A 24,713-nucleotide genomic window follows, 5' to 3' on the forward strand; every position below is an offset into this window, starting at 1 on the left:
CCCCACCCCCCACCCTCCCAAACCCTAGAGCAGTGGTTCTCAACCTTGGCTGCACATTAGAATCACCTGGGACTCTTTTTAAAATCCTGATTTCTGGGCCTCATCCCCTGGAAATTCTGTTTCTTTGTTATGGGGTGGGGCCACAACATTAGTAACAAAGAAACAGAATTTCCGGAGGATGAGGCCCAGAAATCAGGATTTTAAAAAGATTCCCAGGTGATTCTAATGTGCAGCCAAGGTTGAGAACCACTGCTCTAGAGCCTGAGATGAAAGTGCCTGCTTTCTCCCCAGGGACACTTGTGGTTCCCTCCCCATGGGGGCGGGCCTTTCAGCGACTTCTCACTATGTAAATGACCGGCTTCTCAGCCACACCTGAAGGAGGAAGCCGACTGGAATAGCCTCGGGCCATTCAGGAAACCCAGCTGTGCTGAGCAAGGCACCGCGAAGCAGCAGCGCCAGCCTCCGGAGTCCCAGGCCCCGGCTCCCAGCCATGCCCTGGCAGCTCCCTGCAGCGATGGCGCTCTTCCTGTCCCTGGCCGGTGAGTGACATACACGCCTTTGCACAGGGACCCTGCCAATGCCTGGTCCTAGTAAACTGAACTGCACTTTGGTGCCATTGACCAAGGTGAGACCGGACACACTGGGGAGCTGTGGTAGCTTCCCTTACTGTGGGTATGTGGCTCCCAACGTCTTGTCTCCATCTTATTAGCTTACACAGGTGGGCGCACTTCATTGTTTCCAAGGGCTTCCATGTGTGGAGTGGTTTTCTGTGCGTTGGGCAGAGCAGGTGGCAACCCCAGAAGACAGTGACCCTGGCCCTGGTTCCCAGATGGGTTTGGGGCACCTCCTCAGGGAGAGTCTGTGGTGATCGCTTATATTTAAGAGGGGGAGCTGGGAGCCGGGACTTAGCCATGGGGCTCTTGCTACCTTGTCTGGGGAAAGCACCCCGTGTCTTGCTTTTCCTGTTTTCCTCAAGTGGAAATGCCATGTTGATACTACATAGGCAGTGAATTGAGAAGATGAATGAGGTGTGATCTGACAAGTCGCGCCATTTCCAGAAGGGGTAAGCCAGGGCGTCAAAGATTTTTAAATGTCACCGTTATACTTGGGATCAGAGAGCCTGTCTGGGAAGCTGAGCTTTCGGTGACTGTTTTATCTCCCCACCCCCTGCTTTCACCAAGAACGCTTTCCCTCTAAGACACGGAGTCCTCTCGGGTGCCGTGATCAGGTTTGCCGGTTAATCCGCAGTCCCTCCCAGAACCACTGCACTGAGCACGCGAGGGGACGAGCCCTGTCCACGCGGCCCTGCTGACGGGCTCCAAGGGGGGACACAGCGGCACTGGAGTGTGACATCAGTTGTTAGGGGAGTTAGTTGGGTGAAGGATCAGACCAGCTGTGTATTCTGGTGCCACATTTTCAGAATTAGAGTTTCACATTCTGCTGGAGGCAGAAGGGAAGTCGCCATTTCACTTAGCAGGGCAAGCTAATAGAAGAGCAGAAGATCTCAGTCTGGCAGTAAGCCTCGCTGACCGGTGCGTGAGAGCCAGTCCATGGCTGACCGATGACTGACAGGTCCAGGAATGCCCCGGGCGCTGGGTAAACGCAGTGTGAGAGGAGCTGCTGCGGGTTCTCAGAGGGGACCTGAGTGAATGAAGCGTGCGAAGGGGCCCCGTTTGCCACAGGCGGGTCCTGAGGCTGGGTAAAGGCTTGCTCATGGCCCCTCCGCTGGCCAGAGCACTTTCTCGGGGCGACAGCCCTGAGACTGGCATCGCGAAAGCCCGGCTTGCCGTCCAGGCTCTGCACTACTGCACCTGCACACGTGGGTTCGAGAAATACCTGTGGAATTGGAGATGAGAAAACCATTAGGCATTCTGCTAGGAGAGACACAGCTTTGAGATAAACTAGCTGGGTAAGCGTTGTCCAGTCCCTTTGCTTCCTTGTCTCAAATTCCGCCCTCATGGAACGAGGGCATCAAATTTGTGTCATTTAAAGTTTAGGTTCAGCTGCACATAAGAGACAAGCCCCAAATGACAGTGAATTAAACAGGATAAATGTTCCTTTCTCTCTGATGTGAAAACAAGTCCAGAGGAAGGAACACGGACCAGGTCTGGTGTGGGGGCTCATGACCACGGACCCACCATCCTATGTGCGACTTCTGCCCAAAGTCTCCTCGTGGTTCTGGAGGTCAGCTGCAGCTCCAGCCACCATGTGCACAGTGTCGCCCCAAGACCTGCCTGGCCTGCTGCTGTGCCCCCACCCCACCTCCCCGTTCCCACACCCCCCTTCCCCACCCTCCTTATGTCCCTGCCATGCTGATCTCCTGCTCTTCTCCAGACCGGCCAGGCTCTGAGGCCTCGGTGCCTTTGCCCATAGGCACATAGGAACTTCTCCTCCAGTTGGATTCCTCCCCCACCTCCTAGCACTTGTCATGTGGAGGGGGGTGGCCTGCTCTGCCTCCTGAGGCTTTGAGCCCCTGAGAACAAAGTGCCCCCAGCGCCAGCATGAAGCTTGGCTCACAGGAGGCTTCTACACTTTTGGGAAATTGGGTGCAGCAGGGAAGCCAAACAAAGGCTATCTGGGAAGGACTGACCATCTGGGAAACACCTAGAGAAGAGGCCCTTGTGTGGCCACTGACTTTCCCAGAGCCTGCAGGTTGTAGGAGAACCAAAACCTTCTCCCGCCTCTTCCTGCGGCTCATTCTCTAGAGGAGTCCCAGTCAGTACTGGGTCAGGCCCTGGGGTACTTGTTTGCTGAGTCTCCTGAATTCTGGAGAGGAGATGCTGGGAGGCGAGGGGCTTGGCAAATCAGTGTGTGACTCCGTGGCTGTGTCGTTGTTTTTAGCAGAGGGAGGGTCGACAGGTTCTGAGTTATGCCCTGCCCTTACTTCACCCACTGCCTATATATATTTTAAGTGTTGGCATTTTAAAAAATATATTTTTATGGATTTCAGAGGAGAAGGGAGAGGGAGAGAGAGGTAAAAATATCAACGATGAGAGAAAACCATTGATTGGCTGCCTCCTGCACTCCCCACACTGGGGATCAAGCCGGCAACCCGGCCATGTGCCCTGACTGGGAGTCAACCCTGGTTCATAGGTCCACCTCAACCACCAAGCCATGCTGACTGGCTAAAAATATGTTTTTTAAAAAAGGAGTTTAGGGGTGATTTTCATTAGATGTGAACTTCAGGACTCTATAAATACCCTCAGAGAGAGATCTCCTTTGTCTTTTCCCAAGTTGCTGCCTAGCACCTGGCAGCTACATCTCCAATGTTTATAAAAATGCGATGAAGTCACAGCTTTGAAGACACAATGCCATCTCTCGCTGTACCTCATCACAAACTCCCGAGGAACATCATCTGCACTTTGTCCCCTTTTCTGGCTTGCGAGGTGCCTGGAGGGAGATAAGGATAGAGCTATTGGTTGAAAAGAGCCACAGGCCTTCTTCAAGAATAGCCCAAGAGCCTGTGACAATAATACACACTGCTTAATGCTCCATGAAGGCTTTCACTTAAACCAACTCTTTTGAGCCTTACAAACATCCTAGAGGTCTACAGTCCTCTTCCCCTCATTCACTCATTCAGTTATTTATTCATCTGGTCCATAGCCACAGAATGCTTCCTATGCACAGACACTGGTGGTGAAAAAATATGCACCGTTCCCACCTCAAGATTGCTTCTAATCCAGTGGGAGAGGTGTGCAATCAACAAATAAGTCAATAAGTAAACATTTAACCACAGCTGATATTCTGCTGGGACACACTGTCTGGCCAGGCTTATCGTTAAATATTTGTCTTCCATCCCCTTATAGAATTACAAGTTGTGATCAGTGCAGTGAAGGCAACAAATAAATACAACTCTGTGACGGAGAGTCATGGATGGGGAGCTAGTTTACATAAGGGGGACAGGGAGGACTCTGAGGAGCTGACATACAGGGCGGGCAACAGTAGGTTGACAGTTTAAGTATGCAAAACACAGTTTATCCTTGCATTATTATTTATTTACTAGTTATTGTCTTATTTATTTGTATTATTGTTGTTATTATCTTGTATTCTTACTTATGACTTACCTTTAGGTAATGATGGCTGGTAATCTAACCTACTTTTGCCCGCCCCTTATAAGCCAAAACATGAAGGATAGCCCACCAGGTGTATCAAAGCCATTATGGTTTAATTTTCTTTCTAACTTGAGAAAGGGTAGGCCACTCAGAGGTTAAGTAAGGAAATGACAGGAACTGACCTATATTTAGAAAGACTGGCGGCAAGATAAAACATGAAAGGGTACTGACTCTCCCATCATTGGAGGTAATCAAGCATAGAGCAGATAAACACATGGCCACTCATTGGTCCAATTTACACATCTGATTAGGGTTTGGACTAGCAGATCTTTAAGATCCCTCTTGAATTATATGGTTTTATGCAAACTCTGTTTTATGTACAACTCTGTGACTCTTTATTACCACCCTTCACACTGCCCCAGCTGAGTCAGGTCAACACAGCTGTGCTCTACCCAGGAACACCCTCTTCCCAGGAACTGTCTTCACAGGTGAAGACGGGGAAAGAAGAATGGACACTTAGCTGTCTCGCTGAGTGTGATCACTTGGTGTGTTAGCACCACACCCCATCTAGACAAGGGGGGTTGGATAGAGAAGACACAGGGGCTAGATGCAATATGATCACATCCTTGTAAAAAAAACATGGGTACGACCAAAACAATTACGGTTGTGGCCTTGTGGTAGAATCTTGGGTGATCTTCACTTGACCGTTATATGCTTTTAACTTTCCCCCAAATCTGGAAATATGTATGTTAATTTTTAACGAAGAATGGAGGGAGATCTTTGTGAGCTGTTAGTTGAATGTTATCACTTTTGTTCCCCAATTTGCAGTGATTTTGCATCATGGCAGTCAAGTAAGAGCAACAGGGTTTCCAGAAATCACAGGCTCTTCTCAACCTACAAGAGCAGCAACAGTACAGGCCACAGCAAAACCTTCTTTCCTGAAACGGACTAGCCAAGTGCCTCACACAAGTACAGCAGCAAGTTCAACGGGTGGTCACGTCTCCTCTCAAACAGCTGCCACAACCTCCAACTCTGAGACCCCAACGACAGACACAACAATAAAAACTCTAACAACAACCTCTCTGTTAACTACGAACAGCACCCCATCCACCAGCCCAAAAATCCACACTCCAGTCACAACCCTGGCCACACCCAACAACTCACACACGGCTGCTCCCGTCACCGAGGCTACAATCGGCCCCAGTACAGCTCCTGGTTCACTGCCCCCCACCATCACCCCACCAGCCCATACAACTAGACCCAACCCATCGACTGTCAGCCACACAACTGGGAAGACCACCCAACCCAGTAGCCAGACCACCCTTCCAGCAACTTTGTCCACCTCACCACACCTCAACACAACCAGTCAGAAGCCCACTCAACCCACCCATGCCCTGGTCACAACCACAGCTGTACACAATGCCACCCACACAGCCTCCCCTGCCACCATAGCCCCAGGGCCCACCCTGGCACCTCAGCCATCACCAGCCAAGACTGGAATTTATCAAGTTCTAAATGGAAGCAGGCTCTGTATCAAAGCAGAGATGGGGATACAGCTGATGGTTCAAGACACGGAGTCGGTAAGTTGGGGCCTCGGGACTATAACACTGTCTTCAAAAGGTTTGAGTGGAGTTTCCTTGCCAAGAATGAGCATTCCCCTGCATCCGCATCTTTTCATGAAATAAATAGCGTGAACACCCCTTCCTCCAAGGTACTCCATTAAAACAGCGGTCGCCAACCTTTCGGACCTCACAGACCACCAGTGGTCCACGGACCACCGGTTGGCGACCGCTGCTCCAAAGGAGTAGGTGAATCTGTTTTAGAATATGTGTAAAAATAGAAACCGACAGTGACAGCTGGGAGAGAGGAAGGCACTCACCAAAAATTTAAATATGCACAGCTGCTGCAACCTGCACGGCTAGGGTTCGGGGTCTGAAGGAGGGGCCGACGGACACGTGAAATACTATACAAGAAATATGAATTTAGAAGGCACGGGGGGCCAGGAGGAGACCTCTCTCTTGGAGTGACACACCGAAACCTGGCCTTATCCGCTTTTTATTCCGTTTTAGATACACATCTTGCCCTTAGTAAAGCACGGCAAACAGGTAGCAGACAGACCGTCTCTAAGGTCAGTAAAGATCAGTAAACATCAGTAAGGTCCAGTAAACATTTACTCTGAGGCTATTAGGTCAGGAAATTGCTTTAAGCCACCGCTATCTCAACACAGCCCTGCTAATGCCCAAGGTCCCTGGGCCTTCCGCGTTCCTTGGTGCACTCTTATGGCAGTATTGGGAAAGCAGTGGCCTCCCGCACACTCCCCTCACGTTTAGCCACCACAGGCAGAGCATTCGGGGTGCTCAGTGTTGATCCCACTCCGCCCTGCCCGCCTGATGGCCTCCCAGCCTCAGCAACTTGTCCTGTGAAGTGAGAGGTTTGGACTAGGTGGTCTCCGTGGTTCCAGCCAGCTGGGACATGAATACGGAAAATTCAGATTAACAAGAAGATTGGAGGGGATGGCGGTGAAACTGAGATGATTTGATTTACTAAAGGAATCACCACAAAACTGTACTTTCTTCTTTTGTACAGTTTTTTTTTTATTGTTGTTCATACTCACCCAAGGATATTTTTCCATTGATTTTTAGAGAGAGGGGATAGGAGGGGGAGAGACAGAGAGAAACATTAATGTGACAGAGACACATCGACGGGTTGTCTCCCACACCTGCAACTGAGGTACGTGCCCTTGACCGTAATTGAACGCGAGACCCTTCAGTCCACAGGCCGATGCTCTATCCACTGAGCTAGACCGGCTAAGGCTTTTTTGCACAGTTTTTATGATTTCAAACAGAACTTCCACATTTGAAACTGAAGTACATTACATAGCAAATCTTTATCAGGAATATACCTGCCATGAGTTATCTACCCAGGAGCTCCTCTCTGAGGGAGAACTCCTTTAAAGAATCCTTTGAACCTAACAGTTTGGAAATGTGAGGCGTCATGCAGGGACTTTGAAATTTTCAAGTGAACCCCCGCTAGCCTTGAGTTTCAGGCTCACTTATTAGTCTGTGCCTTTGCTTCCCCAGGCTAGACTTGTCTTCTGTATCGACAAGAGCTGATCTACTTTATCTGGTTTAGGTTTTTTCACCTCAGAGGTACTTCAACATCGACCCCAATGCAACGCAAGCCTCTGGGAACTGTGGCTTCCGAAATTCCAACCTTCTCTTGAACTTCCAGGGCGGATTTGTGAACCTGACCTTCACCAAGGTGAGGACTGAGCTCCTTCACAGGAACCGGCTTCAACATCTCTCCTCCTTCGGCTCCCTCTGGGGCCCACACTTCACTTTGAGTTCCAGGGAAATAGATCTCAGGGCCTTTTGAGATGTTCTCTGATAAGAATGAGGGGCATGGAGATGGAGAGGAGGAAAGTGTCGACATCTTATGTTTGCCTTCGGCCCCCTCCCGCCTCCTCTGTGCAGCTCAGAAGGCCTTTTGATGCCTCTTGGGGGAGACTTGGCCTGGGGAACCCAGCAGCAGGTGCCCTTTGCAAACCACCCAAGGAGGAAGTTGTAGAGATGAATAGACCCAGAGGAGTTCCCAGCGAGCACCAGAGAAACAAGATTAGTCTGAGACAAAAACCAAATGTCACAATGGGTCTTTCCAGCCACAGCAGGCAAAACTCAGGGACTAACCAGGCCCTGGTTTTCTAGACCATTTCCTGGGAGGGCGTGAACAACAGAGTAGAATGGAAGAGCACGGGCGTGAGGCCAGAGCGTCACTCGTTCTCCTTGTGACATCGGGCAGGCAACTCAACTGGTCTGAGGTTTATTTTATCGCTTGAAAAATGGGGGAAGGGAATTCAAGTTCACTTCTGTAAAGAGCATTGTCCAATACAAGGAAAGTAGATGTTCAATAACCAGGAACTATGATTGAACTGAGAAAGAGAGAGAGGGAGAGGGTGAGAGAGAGAGAGAGAGAGAGAGAGAGAGATCAATTTGTTGTTCCACTTATCTATGCATTTACTGGTTGCATCCTGACTGGGGACTGAGCCCACAACTTTGGCGTATCAGGACAACACTCCAACCAACTGAGCTACTTGGCCAGGGCTGGTAATTTATTTATTTTTCTTACTTTAAAATAAAATGTTTTAAATTGATTCAATTAACAAAGATTTTTAAGTAGAATAATACTTAATGTTGGCAAGGACTCACATAACCAAGTGCTCTCAACATTTCTGGAAGGAGTTTGCATTTGCACCCTATGACCTTCGGTCTTCTATGTCTTTTTCCACATCTTGCAGCGAAAATATTTTTCCACTTTTGATGTGAAAGGAGATTTCCATTAAATCTGCATAAGAAAAACATTAGAGTAAGTATGAGATGATAAGTGGCAACTAATAAGGCCTCTGTAGAGAGGAGACTAAAGGAAGGCTAGGGAGTGCCAGTCCTCCCCTCCTGGGGTTGGTGGGGCCAGTGGTGGGGCTTTTATGGCGGGCACTGCCCTACTGCACCAGTTGTTAAATATTATACACATTACCTCTCTCAGGTGATAATGAGACCAATGTTGCCTGAGCTTCTGATTGTTCAAAGGAAGGCAAACATTGAGATCCTTTTATAAAAGCACATGATTTTTTAAGTGTTGCCAACACATTTTTAAAAACTTGAGCACTCTCCTGGCCAAACAAAACATAGCTGAGGCCGTACTTGATCTGTGGACCCCAGAGTGGTGCCTTCTGCCTAAAAGGTGAGCTGTGTGAAATGCATGAAGGCAGGAAAGCCATCTAGATTCGTCCACAAGAGAAATGGCTCAACAGCTCAGTCAGCTACTTTTCAAATATTGCTGTGTTCTACTCCAGTGTTTCTCAACAGGCGCAGTAGCAACATTTGGACTTAGATGAATCTCTGTGGGAGAGAGAGAGAGAGAGAGAGAGAGAGAGAGAGAGAGAGAGAGAGAGATCAATTTGTGGTTCCACTTATCTATGCATTTACTGGTTGCATCTTGTATGTGCCCTGACCAGGGATTGAGCCCACAACATTGGCGTATCAGGACGACACTCCAACCAACTGAGCTACTTGGCCAGGGCCTCATGTTAGTCATTTTCAATGATTATTCCAACAATGTCACACTCTCAACATAAGACATGGCTTAAGATAAATATATTAGTAAATAAATATTCTGAGAACATATTTTCATAAATGAAATGTGCTGCTATACATATACAGAATATACATAAGTTGTTTTCTAGCCTTTTAAAACATTTTTTAAAAATGGTAATGTTGGAGAAGGAGCCCTTAGACTGTTTTATTACAAAATCTTTACAGCAAAGTCTTTACAAAATATCTCTTAAGTGCTATGGGAGAAAATTAAAAAAAAAAATTTTTTTTTAAATAGTGCCTTGTTAGACCCAACACAATAGAGTTTATATAAAAAATAGAAAAAGGCAGTTCCTTTACCTTGTGGGGACACCATCCCTGGTCTCTACCTACTAGACGCCAACCCCAGTTGTGGCAACCCAAAATGTCTGTAGATAGTGCTTAATGTCCCCCTGGGGGCAAAGTCACCCCTGGTTGAGAACCCGTGCTCTAGAGAAAAAGAGAGCCTTGGAAAACAGGAGTATATTTTAGTTATAATATAATCTATAATAATAAAAGCATAATATGCTAATTAGACCGGACATCCTTCCAGATATCCTTCCGGATGACCTTCCAGACGAAGCCGCAGCAGCAGGGCCGAGGCAGTGGGGCGAGGCAGAGGCCCCCAGGCCGCAGCCAGGATGGAGGGGGCCAAGCCCCTTGCATGAATTTCGTGCATCGGGCCTCTAGTAAATGTTATAAGTGACAACCAGATTGTGGAATGATAAATGGAAGCTGATTAGCTAGCCTGCTTTTCAACCAATTTATCAATAAGAATTTACTGAGCTAGACATTATGGAGGAAAAGAAAAGAAATATAAGCTATAGCTGCAGGTTCTAGGTCATGGACAATAATTTGTAATTTTAAAAATTTAAATATAGTGACAGAAACAGAGAAAAATCTGCCTCCTATACTGTCATTTGATGCCGTTGTCCAGTCAAGACTCTAATTTCCCATGTGATTTCCATGTGCCCACAGGCAAGCTGCTCACTGTCTCTGAGCCTGTTTCCTCTCCTGTGTAGTTCACCGAGCCCAGGGGGAACGGGGCCAGCGTATGTGCAGGTGCTAATAAGGCCTCTGTAGAGAGGAGACAAAAGGAAGGCTAGGGAGTGCCCGTCCTCCCCAGGCGAGGCAGCCACAGCACAGCTGCGGCTGGCGGGGCCAGTGGACTAGCATATGTGCAAGTGCTAAGCATGGTCTCTGGCCCATAGTCGGGCTAGGAGAGGTAGGTTTCCTTTCTTATTTTCTTTAGTTCCATTTTTTTTTTTAAAGAACCGAAAACCTTTCTGGGACAATTCTCATTTGACTGAAGTGACTTGCTGAAAGTTGTTCAGACCCTTCAGGTGCAAGATAAATATACCTTCCTTCCCCTGCCAACTTCCTTCCTGCCAGATAGTTCGTTTTAAAAACACCTTTCAGTAACTTTGGGTAGAGTTCATCTTTCTGTGCTCAACACAACGCCTGGTTGGCAGGGCAGCTCCAGGGCATGGGAGAAACCAGTCACCCAGCGGGGGTGGGGGGGCAACAGGGCTACACAGGGCATTGGCCAGCTCAGGTCTGGAAATCTGCTAACCCACCTAGTGTTTCCAGGGGCCTGCAGAGTCCTCTTAGCTTATAGACTCCTGAGAACTCTTACCAGCACAGAGGGCACTATTTAGAGCTTCCCAAGTATATGGTACCATTTTATGCTCTGTTTTCCCTTTCACTTTCCCTCTGCCTGGAATGCCCCTTCCACCCCTCACCCCCCTTTTGCATTCATCCTTTAAGATGGCTCAACTCAATTATCTTCACCTTAAGAAGTCTCCCCACTCCACCTCCATCCCAGGTAAAACTGGGAGACTCTTCTCTTGGTTCCCTGAGCCTCCATCTGTTGTTCCGCCACCTCCATTAGGACCCTCGTCACACTTTCTGCCATCACGAAGGCAAGTCTATGACATTCACATTTCTCTCTCTAGTGCCCAGCCCTGACTTGGTACATAGCACATAGCAAGTGTTTGATGACGAAATAAATCAATAAAGGAGTGAGTCTAAATTTCACAGAGAACTGGGCCCTTTGGCTATTGCACTAGTCACACGATGCTGAGCAAAAAGACCTGATCGATGTTGAAGACAAAATTCACATCCTGAACATCTGTAACTATGAAACTCCTACAGTACATTTTGCAGAAGCAAAGGAGAGGACCCCGGGCCTGTGGTCAATGGCGTGCTGCCTTCCTGAGCAGGCTTGACTGGCGGGCTTGCTCTAAGCCCCGTCTGCTCTGGACTCTGTCCTTTGCTAAGGAGGGTGTTTAGGTTCCTTGAGGAATTAGGATCTCTTTGATGAGATATTTCAGAGCTCCCTTTTGATGCCGGCAGTGTCAGCATCCCATTGGTTGAGTAGTGAGATGGGACTTTTGCAAATGGTCGGTTCAAATGGCCCTGCTGTAAGTGCCATATACGACATTAGGAGACCTTGGCCCCCTTTTGTCAATGTTGATGGGTCCACAAAGGATTTTCATTTTGTCTGTCACGAATCTGGCATGGGAGATGTTTGTCATTCTCCAAACCAAACCCCAGATAAGAAAAGCATCTGGCAGAGAATGACCGCATGGGTGTGGGCGTCAAAGAAAAAGCAGACACTGTAAACTGAAGAACGTATGGCATGTAACTTCCCTTGGGTTTTAGGTTAAGTCTGGCACCTGCTTGAAGCTTCCCACGTCTTTGCCCCTGTCCACCGACCCCTATCCCCTGGAGCTGAGCTTTCAGTTTCTTTAATCAATAGAGCTATGGAAGCTTAGCTTACTGGCTTGCTCTCTTTTCCTATTATAGATCTGAATCTAGGAAATAGATTAAAAAATATATAATTTGACTTCAGTGAGAGAAGTTTACTGGGGAGGGACAATCTAATTTATTGTTGCATGGTTAATAACACCAGGTAAAATTTGAGTAAAGACTCTGTTTTTTACATGGATTCCTTCATTTAATCCTCCCATCAACCTAAGAGGTAAATCGTGTTATTATGATCCCCATTCTTCCACTAAGTAAATAAAAAAAATTAAATTTTGAGAATGTTCACAAAGATTCAACAATCCAAACTAGGCTGCAAGGGAACAAAGAGATATTTTCAAAATAGTATTAAAAGAATTTTAGTAACATGTTATTCTCCCAAATAGGAGGTAAGCCACTCTATATCATTTCATTAGCAATTGATTGGTTTAGCAACCTTGTTTTTCATTGGTGGTATGGACCAGGAGTCGACAAGCTATGGCCCCCAGACCAAATCCAGCCCATCCCCTAAACCCGTGGTTGGCAAACCGTGGCTCGCGAGCCACATGTGGCTCTTTGGCCCCTTGAGTGTGGCTCTTCCACAAAATACCACGTGCGGGCACGCACATACAGTGCGATTGAAACTTCGTGGCCCATGCGCAGAAGTCAGTATTTTATGGAAGAGCTTGTATTTCGTGGAAGAGCCACACTCAAGGGGCCAAAGAACCGCATGTGGCTCGCGAGCCGCGATTTGCCGAGCCAGTTTGTCGACCACTGCCCTAAACATATATGACCTGCAAGCTAAGAATGGAGGATTCGGCAGGATCCTGCAGACCAGTGCTTGTTTTATCTGACCTCCAAACAATGAGAACTGAGCTAGATGCTTAACTTCTGAGCCTATTTGTTCTGAGATGTAAAACAAGCTAATAATATTTATTCTGTCTCAGGGGGTTATTACGAAGATCAAAGGAGGCAGTGTAGGTAAAAGCATGTGCTTAGTAAACTGTGAAACTTTTATAGAATTACTAGAGGCCCTGTGCACGGATTCGTGCACTGGTGGGGTCTCTTGCCCTAGCCTGTGCCCTCTCGCAATCCGGGACCCCTTGGGGGATGTCAGACTGCTGGTTTCGACCCGATCCCCGCAGGCCAGGTTGAGGGACCCCACCGGTGCATGAATCCATGCACTGGGCCTCTAGTATACATATAAGATCTTTGGTTAATCTCTTCCCACCCTCCCCCTCCCCATTTCCTTGTGAGATTCATCAGTCTGTTCCATGTTTCCATGCCTGTGCATTGAGCATCTGCCCCCTGGTGGTCAGTGCGCATCATAGCGACCATTCGAATGGTTTACGATCGCTTAGGCTTTTATATGTATATAGATATGGCATCCTTTCTTCATGTGAGGATGGATCAAGGAGATGCCACAGGAAAGGGGAACATTCAGGAGGTCTCTCATGGGGCTCAGAACTGGCCTCAACCACTCTTTTCCTGCTGCTCCTTATATCAGTCTCACATGGCAGCCCAAGCAATTTCCCAAAGTCATGCTCATGTCACTGTCCTGCTTAAAGCCTTTCAATGCATCGCCCTGCCTTTAGGATAGAGCAGGGGTCTTGCAAGAGTGACTTTGGGCACTGAAGTGTATCCAAGTGTCTCTTGCACCGAAAGGGAACCCAGATAAAATCTGAATAAACGGTATGTGGAAGCAACCCGAGAAGGGACCGACGCGCAGATGTTCCTCGCTAAAATGAATGGATGGTCCAGGCACATTGTTCAACTCACCTCTGAGACCTGAGACTGAGCACCTTGAAGGAAGGAGCCAGGTCTTATTCTCCCCAGACTTATAGCAATGCCTGGTCTAGAGTGATTATAAGAGAGGCCAAAGGCTACATTTGGAGACAGGCAGCTTGAGGTCATATTTTTTTGCTACCTATTAGAGCTATGACCTTGTGCAAGTCTAGGGCTCAGTGTATCAATAGTAGTGACCTTCTAAAAGCGTTTGTATTTCTGGAACTCTTATATTGTATAAGGAATTATTTCATCCACTAACAATATACAAATGGGCTGTATTGTAGTCAAGATTATTATTGTTAAATTTCTTTAATGCCTAGATTTGAAACTTCTAAAGGTAATTCAATTTGAAATTCTCGTTGCTCTACCATTTCTTGCCCCTCTTATTTGTGGATAGTTTTCTAATGAATGTTTCAAAAACAATAACAATGTTTCAAAACAATAATCACCTACTTTAAAAAGTAAAAACCTCTTTTTAAAACTTAATTTTTCATGTCTCAGTTTAGTTCCCTTTGATGTTTCACTCCCTCGGTCTCTCTAGAGGTTATTGGGCTGTTTTGTAATTTGTTTTGTTTTCCCAAAAAGGACAATCTCTGGGCATATTGCTGAGCACAACCCCCTGGGGTCCTCTTGTAGGGAACACCCAGTGATCTCAGGGTAAACCATTTCTTCCCAGCATCGCTTGCTGTGGCCGCATGTTACCATTTTGGAAACATGAATCCATTAATCTGTTGAAAGCACTTGACACTCTACCCAGAAAAATGCCGGCAAAATTTTGCATGCACTATTTTCCCCAGAGAGTTTATGGACCTGATAAAATCCACCCACAGTAGCCTTAAGGATGAGTGGTCTCAGTTTGAATCCCAACATAAAACATTAATTACAAAAGCTTACTATATGCTCCTCCAACTCATCCAGCTTCCAGATGGACTTACATTTTCTAGGGGGGAAATTTGGTGCCACTGAAGGGACTCAACTTGTACTGGTGGAAATTTCATGTCAGGCTTTAGCAACAAGCATGCAGTAGAGAAATTTTGGGCCGGGGGCAAGCCATTATGTACTATTTGTTTATCGTGTAGTATCCCTACTTCTTAAAAAAAAATGTCAAACACAATTATGGCTCCATACCATCGCAGCCCAAACCCTTATATCAAAGATTTAATAGCTGGGATCCTGTTTGTGCGCCAGAATCCTAAACATAAAAACAGAGACTACCCAATGATTAACACAGTGATGTTTTACAGGATGAAAACTCATATTATATCAGTGAAGTGGGAGCCTATTTGACCATCTCAAATCCAGGTAAGAAGCTAGAGAAGGCTGGTCTACCAGCAAGGACACTGGTTCTGGTTAGCTCATTCTTCACCCCCTTGAATTCTTGAGTCTTTGATGCAGCTTTTGAGAAACAGTCTGAGAGAGTAGCCCACAGTATTTATAATTTGGGGGGAACTTCGTACCTCTTTGCATACTTCAGTTTGCTCATCTGCTCACAAAGGAGGTTGGACTACCTTATGTCAGAAATCATTACCAGTGACTGTTAAGAGCGTAGTAACCTTGGACAGATTCATTGTTGATGGTGCAGTTTATTCTATATTCTTGTAATCATGCATTCATCCCACAAAAATGTAGTTAGTGCCAGCTAGTGCCAAGCCCTGGAATACAGTGGGAATCCATTATTATCTAAGCGTATCATCTCTGCTCTCAGGGAACTTTCATTCCAGAAGGGGAGAGAGGACCGTAAACAGACACATTAAATTATAATACACAGTTACGTAGTGATAAGGTCTATGAGCAAAACACAAGCAGGGTGGGGTGGGGAGGACTGGGAAGTTACTTAGTAAGGGCCTTCGGGGAGCCCTCTGGGGAAGAAGGCCTCTCTGAAGAGGTGAGGTTTGAGCAGAGGGATATGGGGACTTCTGGGCCTGGGGGAGCTCTTTCCAGCTGCCGGGAACAACGGGTGCCCGGGCCTGAGGAGTGAACATGCTGGTGTGTTCAGGGACCAGTAGAGACCAGTGAGCAAGCAGCAGATGAGGTGGGAATGGCAGCCAGGCCAGGGCAGGCAGGGCCTGTGGGCAAAGCAAGGCGAGGACTGTGGAGTTTATCCTAAAGTGTGGAAGGATGCCATTGGAGCGTTTGGTGTATCAGAAAAATGGCATATCAGATTTACATGTCTAAAGGTTCACCTGGTTGCTGTATGGAGAGGTGCCCCGTGGGGCAAGTTGAGAGGACTTGTATAATGTTCGCTCCTAGAAAAGCAATGCTCCCAATCAAGGCGGTGAGTTTCTCAGAGGCCTCAGCTGTGTCTCTGAAAAGCCAGGTTTATATAGGGTGTCCCAAAATTCACGCAAGATTTGCAATTCAATTCAATTGCAAATCTTGCGTGAATTTTGGGACACCCTATGTAAAAAGATCATTAGTGAGCACCTCCTCTGTGCCAGGTACTGTACTAGGAGTTTCCATGTCTGTTTTCTCCTTTTGAAAATTCTATTATCTTAGTAAGGAACTTACACTAAAGAGACGTGCCAAGAAATGAAAATGTGGAGAAATGTCTATTTTATTTATTAATCAATTTATTTTTTAATCCTCACCCAAGGATATCTTTTCCCTTGATTTTATAGAGAGCGTGGAAGGGGTGAGAAGAGAAGGGGAGAGAGAGAGAAAAATCAATGTGAGAGAGACACATTGATTGGTTGTCTCCCGCTCACACCTGGATCAGGGTGGGGATGGAACCTGCAACTGAAGTATGTGCCCCTGGCTGGGAATTAAACCCATGACCCTTTGGTCGGCAGGCTGACACTTTAACCACTGAGCCAAATCTGCCAGGAAGAGAAATGTCTATTTTAAATATGAGCTATATTATATTGATATTGTTCAGGAGAGTGTGGTCAATGATTATGGGTAAAATGTAAGTCGGATGTCTCAGTCAATAACTCACTTTCACATACATTACCTCGCTTAGACGAGTATACTCATATAGGCTGGGAATAAATACTGTGACTGCTAAGATAAATTAGCTAATGTTATCACTAGGTATGGACCAAATTTTAGCCAATAATAGGGTAGTAATGTCTCAAGAGGCAGGGGAAAGGAAAGTAAGGCCAGAAAGTAATTTAGAGGCCGAGGGAGGAGATAAAACAACTCTGGGTCTAATAAGCAAGGCTCAGCAGTAGCACTGGAGCTGTACCCGTATGATATCACAGTAACGATGATGCTCATGTAGGTGGTGGTGGGGCTATTAGTAAGAGTAATTAGTTGTAATGACCATTGTAATGTTAGCAAGTGGGGGGTAGTCGTAGCCTACCCTGGGATATAACACGTGATACAGCAGTGTACACAGATAATTCAGTACATCATGTAAGACATTTGCAGGTACAAATGCAAGAGTCTACAGTGTGTCTCTGGAAAGCCAGGTTTATATAGGGTGTCCCAAAATTCACACAAGATTTGCAAACAGGGCACCAGAAAAAGTCCCCGAAATGCAGGAGAGTGGTGATTTTTTCACGAGGAGAAGGCAGAACTCCAGAAAGCCGCATCTAAGGAAGGCCATTTAACTGTACCCGGGCCACCCAGCAATCGCTGGGACTCAATAGATAATACGCTGAGATTCTTATATGCCTTTATTTCACCTTTGTTTTCAGAGAAAATTTACCAAGGAATGAAGAGCTCTGCAATGATGTTTGAGACGGTGATCGGGCATTCCTTCAAGTGTGTGACTGAGCAGAGCATCCAGCTGTCAGCCCACCTTCAACTGAAGACAATGAATGTCCAACTTCAAGCCTTCGATTTCGAAGATGACCACTTTGGAAATGGTAAGTTAAGGGCTCGCCATGTCACAAACATAAACTTCAGAGACCCATGGGTAGTTTCAAGGTATGTTTTTTGTTTGTTTGTTATTTTTGTCTGAAGCTGTCAAAGGGATAAGAGTCACATGAGCTTTCTAGAACAGTATGATTCCACAAAGCTCTTAGGGCCAACCCTCCCTCCTACCATCTTTCTATGAGTCAATATCAACCACAGAACCAGATACCTTAAGCCACTCATGTCTACTGCTGTCCCATAGCAGAATATATTGTCCTTGTCTGAGTCATTTAAACACACACACACACACACACACACACACACACACACACACGCCAGAAAACGCCATCTTCAACCTCCCCTTTATAAGCTGTTGAGTACTAGTAAACTCAGGTGTGTTTGGAGAACACTTTAAAGATCCTGAGTGTTAGTGATGTCTAAAATTCAAGATTTCAGAATAGATTCTTTCCCACTTACAGAGGGAAAAGAGAAAAATGCATGATCCAAGATAGAAATGTAATCGGTTGGACCCCCTCTTCCCAATCGCACACCATTTCCTCATAGTTAGTGTTAGTTTCCATGTAACTTCTGCTTTGAGTTTTAACCACCGCAGAGGGAAGCAGGTCCTAGAAGGAAGGCCAGGGACAGACCAGGGTAACTTTCCCCAAAAGCCCCTTTTTGCTGGAAAAACAGTGTTACAAGGATTTCTACGTATGTCCAGGCATTGAACTTCAGTTTCTGAAACGCCCCCCTCATAATAACTCACGTGTAAATGCTCAGCCTGGCCACAGAGAATGGTCATCCCAAACAGTGGGCTCCTACTCCCACATTCTCACCCCCTCCTCCCTCAAATCCTGGAGCCCCAGGCTGTCCAGCAGCCCCGCTAAGAAGCACAGAGTTTGAATGGGAAACTGGGGCCGTGTGATTTGGTGCACGTCCCTGTCTCCTGCGTTGGGAACCATGGGTCCAGGGCTTACCGTAACTTGGGAGTCAAGACACAGTTCTGCTCCTGACCCTCTAGACCAGCGGTTCTCAGCCTTCCTAATGCCGCGACCCTTTAATACAGTTCCTCATGTTGTGGGGACCCCCAATTTCATTGTGACAAATTGAACATAATTAAAGCATAGTGATTAATCACAAAAACAATATGTAATTAGATATGTGTTTTCCGATGGTCTTAGGCGACCCCTGTGAAAGGGTCGTTCGACCCCTGTGAAAGGGCCGTTCGACCCCCAAAGGGGTCGCGACCCACAGGTTGAGAACCGCTGCTCTAGACCACACCAATGCTCCTCCCAGTTGGCTCTGCCTCCCAGCTGCATCAGAATGACCTGGCCCCACCTCAACCCACTGAATCATCATTTCTTGGGCCCCACATGGGGCCTAGGTATCTACAATGTCATACACATACACTCCTTAAGCGACCCCAAGCACACAGTCAGACCATTTTGCTGACCCTTCCCCTCCTGGTTTGCACCTATCAGTATGTCGGAGGCAGCAGGTGGGGGGCCCAGCAGCTCCCTCCCTCCCTTGGTTTCCTTCTCTGCAAAGCGGAGGCAGGCAGGGGCAGGATGGATCCCAGCGTCGTGCTAGCCTGTAACACCTGTTACTCTGACTTCAGTTACAGTGGACGAGTGCTTCAGAGACAAAAACAAGAGAGAAATCCCTGTGGCCGTGGGTCTGAGTATCGCAGGACTGCTTGGCGTTCTGCTAACAGCATGCCTGGTGGCCAGAGAGAGGCCCGGTAGAGGATATGAACGCATGTGAAACACCTGCTCCTTCAGAATGTGTGGGGTTAAGGCCTTGGGAATTCTGGCTTCATATTCAGCCGAAAGCGAAGGGCTCGACTCTTCTAGTTGCCTCTCCCACCCTCGCAGTCTGATTAGGAAACCCAGCTTTCCACCAAAAGGCCACCCAAAGGCTGGCCAAAATGCAGCCTCTCCTGCTTTCTCCTGTGAGTGGGGAGGCCGGCCTCCTGGGCTCGAATTCCATCCTCCACACCTGATAACAGGTGAGCATTGGGAACAAGCTGCAGGGACACGCGTAGGGTGCGTGTGAGGACAGAGCCGACACCCGAAGGGAGAACTGTGGGAAGGACACCTTCGTATTGCATTGCTTTTTCTTATACATTTTTAAGAGTCTCACTACCCAGTATTTTTTATGCATATTACCTTTTTACAAAAACAGTCCATTTCAAAATACACTCTAAACTGATTTTAAACTCCTGGTTTTGCCCAAATTTTGACTTACTTAAATTACAGATAGTCTTAATAGACTATCATTTTTAAAAAGACATATTTTGCACTACTGTAATGTACTATTCATTAAAAACTAGAAAACTTTCTAACTCTTCATTTTTTTAAAATGTAAAATGTGTACTAAAGACCTTGGCAAACAAAAGAAGCTCAATAAATGTTAGCTCTTTAATTCCTTCACCTTCATTTGTTGTCTGTCTTCTTAACACGTTTTTTTCTGCTTTCTCTCTGTTTTTCTTATTCTAGTCTATCCTCATAAATTGGTTGATTTGGGCCATTCTGGGGGTGGGGTGGGGGGGCCAAGCCTGAAAACAATCAGAACTGGAGAGCAGAAGAGGTAGATCTACCCAGATTGTGTCCCACTTCCCTTTTTTAGCAAACATTTACCAAAAAAAAAATGTTATAAACTGGGAAATTCCTGATTGGGAGTGATTGCTATCTGGAGGGAAAGTTCTATTAAAATAAGGCTTGGCATGTTGTTCCTGGTTTTCTATTACGTGGTCTGTTTACAGGAGAAGTGGGGTTTTTATTCTAGAGAAAGAGGCGAGTCATGGCTGTCTGGATGTTCGCCGCCTTTACTAACAGGAAGTTTCTTGTTTTGCTACACTTTCCAAAGGTGCTATTCATTACTCTTCACAGCAGGTTTATGAAAGTTGGCAACAACTCCACAGCCACTGTTTATCTAGGACGTGTGCTGGCATTCCCTGGAGGTGTTTCAGCTCTCTCCACTTTCCAGAAGTGAGGCGGTGGGGAGGGCACACAGCAGCCTCAAGAAGGTTCGAGAGCCCCGGACAGCGTCAGGAGTGTCAGGAAGTCCTTTAGAGCAGGAGATGTTGATGAAAAATCGGGGCTGTGAGGGCCCGGTGTTCTCCAAAGTGACTCGGGTTCAACAGCCAGGGCTTGGCTTTGGAGAGATGCCATCTCTCTCCATGTGCCCCTTGTTGGATCCCGTTTCCGGTCCTGCCTCCGGTGGCCTTGAAGGTCCCATACTGCAGAGCACGAGGTGTTGACTCAGCCTGCCACTAACCAGCGTGACTAACAGGAGGTTCATCTTCTAGTGTGTCCAGACGTCTCCACAGCGGATGGACTTCAAATCGAGAGGAGAGGGAAAGAGAGCCCGCTCACTTAGGCTTAATATTTCCTTTCTGTCGTCTGTAACGAGCTCTTTGAGGTGATGACTGCTCCGTAGACTCCTGTTATCTACCGGACCCCACTCCCCCAAACTAATTACCCATAAAATTATTTTGAAGTAACATTCTAGTCATCAAAAAGAACAAAGGTTTCATCTGAATAACTAGTAAATATTGGGTATCCCCTTCCCCACTTGGGTGCTGGGGGTGGGGTCCTTACGATAGCTCAAGAAAAAGAACTTTCTGAGACGTGCACGGGAGGATGAGTGATTTTTATTTGCGTGGAAGTACACCCCTGGGTTTCCCAAGGCCCATTTTCCTTAATCCAGTCCTGGGAGAAGCATAACCGGGGCTTCAGCAGGGCTAGAAGCAAAGCCAGCTCCAGATTTTTCATTCCTTGTTGGAATTGGGTCCGGTTTAACATTAGGCTAGTTGCAGTCCATTTGTCCAGTATGTGGGGCCCACATGGCTGTGGGCCATGGGGTGAGTGCAGGGGAGCCAAGAGAGCGTGCCCCCTGCCACAAGAGTCCCAGGAGAACCAAGAGCACCAGGAGCTTAGAGAGGGAATTCCTTTGTTTAGTGGATTAAATATTCCAAAACTTCCCGTGCTTGCAGGGGCCATGCCTACTCTGGCCAATGACCTGTTCCCAGGGGTGACTGACAAGTCCCTTCCCTAGGTCACCCAGACTTTACTGGGCATGCGTGTATTTTCTCCCCCTATCCAGTCCCTTCCCCCAGCGATCTGTCAGGAACAGACCAGTGGCTTCCCGGGTGTGCTAAACTGCAGCTTCTGGCAAAGCTGCACAAATGGCATGCCTATACTATCGGGCCTTCCCTTCGCTGCTTTCCTGATATTAATAACTAGGTTTATTACAACAGTATCATTCTGACACAATCTCTTTTATGTAAGCACATCACACTTTGCAGAGAGCACACCTGGAAGAAAATGGAACTAACTTTGTTGAATATCTATTGCTGAGAAGATAAGGTTATCTTACTTAATCCTCCAACAATCCTATCTAATAAAAGGGTAATATGCAAATTAACCGTCACTCTGTCACAAAGCTGGCAGTGTCCAGTCCTCTCAGCCCTGCCGGAGTCCCCCAGTCCCGGGGGGGGGGGGGGGGGCGGCTGCTGAGAGCAGGCAGCATGAGCGGCCAGGAGGAATGCTTGCTTCATTGCTGCGGTGACAAGGCACGCGTTCCACCCTGGCCGCGGAGGGCCTCTGGGCAGCGGGCACGGAGCGGCCAGGCCCTGCAGAGAGCTACTGGCACACTGATTCGTGCATATGGCTACTAGCCTTATATAATTTTGCTTACTTTATGAAAAGAGAAAATTGCAAGGTTAAATAACTTACCCAAGTTCACCCAGTCAGTTAGTGGTGGAATTAAAAAAGGGTCAAGCCCAGGTTTGACTCCAAAGCTTAGACTTCCTACTCTCGCCTGCTTTCCAGTCGGCCCTCATCAAACCTCACCCGCTCTATTGTATTTGTTTTTTCTCTTAGTGGACGAGTGTTCCTCTGACTACACAATTGTCCTTCCTGTGATTGGGGCCATCGTGCTGGGTCTCTGCGCTGTGGGTTTGATTGTCTATGGAATCCGCCTAAGGCGTGAATCATCTGGATACCAGAGAATCTAATGGGTGCCCAGGGGAAAGAAAAGAATGGAGCTTAGAGAATTCTTCCGTCGTTTCCAGGGTATTGGGGGCTTCCCTTAGAGTGTGGGCCCTTCCGGCAATGTCAACCACCTCTCACAAAAACTAAGTCATTTCTGATTTAACTTCAAGCAGCACATCAATTTCTAAGATTTTTTTTTTCATTTTATGTAAGAGCGAGTGAACTGTTTAAGAGTATTTCCTAGTTTCCTTCCAAATATTTTAACCATTCAAGGTCAACATTTGAGATATATTAAATTAACATGACTTATGTAAAGTGGTATATGCCTCCAATTTACCAAAGCATCAAGTGTAATGAATGCTACTGTGTTCACATTAGGGATTTTATTCTATCCTTGATTTTTTCCATTAAAAAAAAATGCCTCTTTTTGTCTATAAAAGTGGAACCACAATATTTTACTGCTTATGTTTCATATGACAAACATGCCTGGCATCTACTAAATCCTTTCCACGTTAAAAGGCCTATCCAAAGAACACTTTACAGGTGGCCTAGGTTGTTTATCTGACACCAGCAGAGGAGCAAATCAGCTTCACTTTTTATCTGGACGACTTCTGTTCCACAATCACTAAAGACTAAGAATTAGATAGCTATGAACAACAAAATAAAGAAACAAGCAAGAAATAGTAACAATGACCCTTAATTATTGAACATATCTGTGCCAGACACTAGGTACACATAATTTAATTTATGTAATTTACATCACTTAATTCTCATGGTTCCTAGAACAGCCAACTCAGATTGAACAAAATGAATCACTTAAATGCCACCCAGCTGACAGGTGGCAGAGCCAGGATTAGACTTCCCATTAGTACCAAGGTCTCCTGTGTTTTCACTACACCAAGTTGCCTACAGGAACAAATTATCCTAAGCGCTGCCTGGGGGGGCTCTGTCACATCAGTGACAATGGGATTGTTTTAATGGGATTGTTTAGCTGTGGCTCTCCAGATAAAGAAATAGAGTAAAGTCAAGGTGTTTTTTTATTTCTTTGAAAACAGCAATTTTCTAACGGCTAACCAACTTTTCTTTCTTGAATGTAGATCCCCCTCTAGTGGTAACTTGCTACTTCTGCATTTTCATAGCCACATTATCTATTTTAGTTCACTTTATTCTGTAGAGCAGCCTGCCCTCCCCCCCAAAATAATAATAATAATTTTCATGCTTGTTTTTATTGGTAAAGAAAGGAACTAAGTCAGGACATTAACATAAAGATAACATGCCTCTAGCATTCTTTAGTAAAAGAATGATTCAAGTCACCCAAGACTTGTCAAGAGTATTGGCAAGGTCCTGATTTTAGTCTTAATAGAATATAGAATTGTATTAAATGTTGTTTTTTAATAAAAACATATTTTGGAGATTCACTTATTTCTTATAATTCAGTTTTTCAGTTTTTGTTGTATAAATATTTTCGTTTACAATCTTAGTGGTTGGCCTTGAATATGGAGGCTGTAACTTGAGTTAATAGGTTAAGACATCTTTCTATAAATAATTTATTTTGTTCTATTCTTCATTGCCACATTATTACCAGGTAGGAAGACCCATTTGAGATAAACTTAATTTCTGAGAAGATACATCACGTTAAAGTTACAAATTAAATCTCTCAATTCAGTCCAGACTACCTGATTGGATTACTGTTTTACTTAAAGGCTCTCATAATTCATTCATTCATTCATTTATTCAATCAACATTGATTAAGGACTTACTAAATGCCAGACACCCTGGTAGGGGCTGAGATATATAAGATGTCCTGTATTAGTTATCTATAGCTGTGTGACACATTACCCCCAAACTTAGCGGTTTAAGACAACAAACATTTATTATCTCACAGAGTTTCTGAGGGTCAGAAATCTGGAAGCAGCTTAACTGGGAGGTTCTGGCTTATGATCTCTCACTGAGTGGCCAGAGCTGCAATCATCTGAAGGTTCAACTGGGGCCAAAGGATTTGCTTCCAAGTTTACACCATGTGGCATATCCATAGGCAGGCTCACAACATGACAGCTGGCTTTTCCCAGAGTGAATGATCCAAAAAGGAGACTGACAACCTAATCATAGGAGTGACATACCAACTTCTACTGTACTCTATTGGTCACATGGAACACCCCTGGTACAGTGTGGGAGGGGACTACACAGGGTGTGAATGCCAGGAGAGG

The 24,713-nt window shown here is 46.1% G+C and overlaps 1 protein-coding gene across 2 annotated transcripts; it reads left to right on the forward strand.

Moving 5' to 3' along the window:
* Positions 1-390: 390 nt before the first annotated feature.
* On the forward strand, positions 391-23,817 carry LAMP3 (lysosomal associated membrane protein 3). Of its 2 annotated transcripts, none has more exons than XM_036352615.1 (6): positions 391-539; positions 4,881-5,632; positions 7,185-7,313; positions 14,956-15,013; positions 17,350-17,520; positions 22,396-23,817. In XM_036352615.1, the coding sequence occupies exons 1-6, from the start codon at positions 491-493 to the stop codon at positions 22,527-22,529; spliced, it is 1,293 nt and encodes a 430-aa protein (XP_036208508.1). In that variant the 5' UTR covers positions 391-490; the 3' UTR covers positions 22,530-23,817. The 2 variants fall into 2 exon arrangements, with proteins under 2 accessions (XP_036208508.1, XP_036208507.1); XM_036352614.1 differs by lacking the exon at positions 22,396-23,817 and adding an exon at positions 19,128-19,933.
* The last annotated feature ends 896 nt before the right edge of the window (positions 23,818-24,713 follow it).

The sequence above is a fragment of the Myotis myotis genome, unplaced genomic scaffold, assembly GCF_014108235.1.
Source record: "Myotis myotis isolate mMyoMyo1 unplaced genomic scaffold, mMyoMyo1.p scaffold_m19_p_2, whole genome shotgun sequence".
Lineage (NCBI taxonomy): Eukaryota > Metazoa > Chordata > Mammalia > Chiroptera > Vespertilionidae > Myotis > Myotis myotis.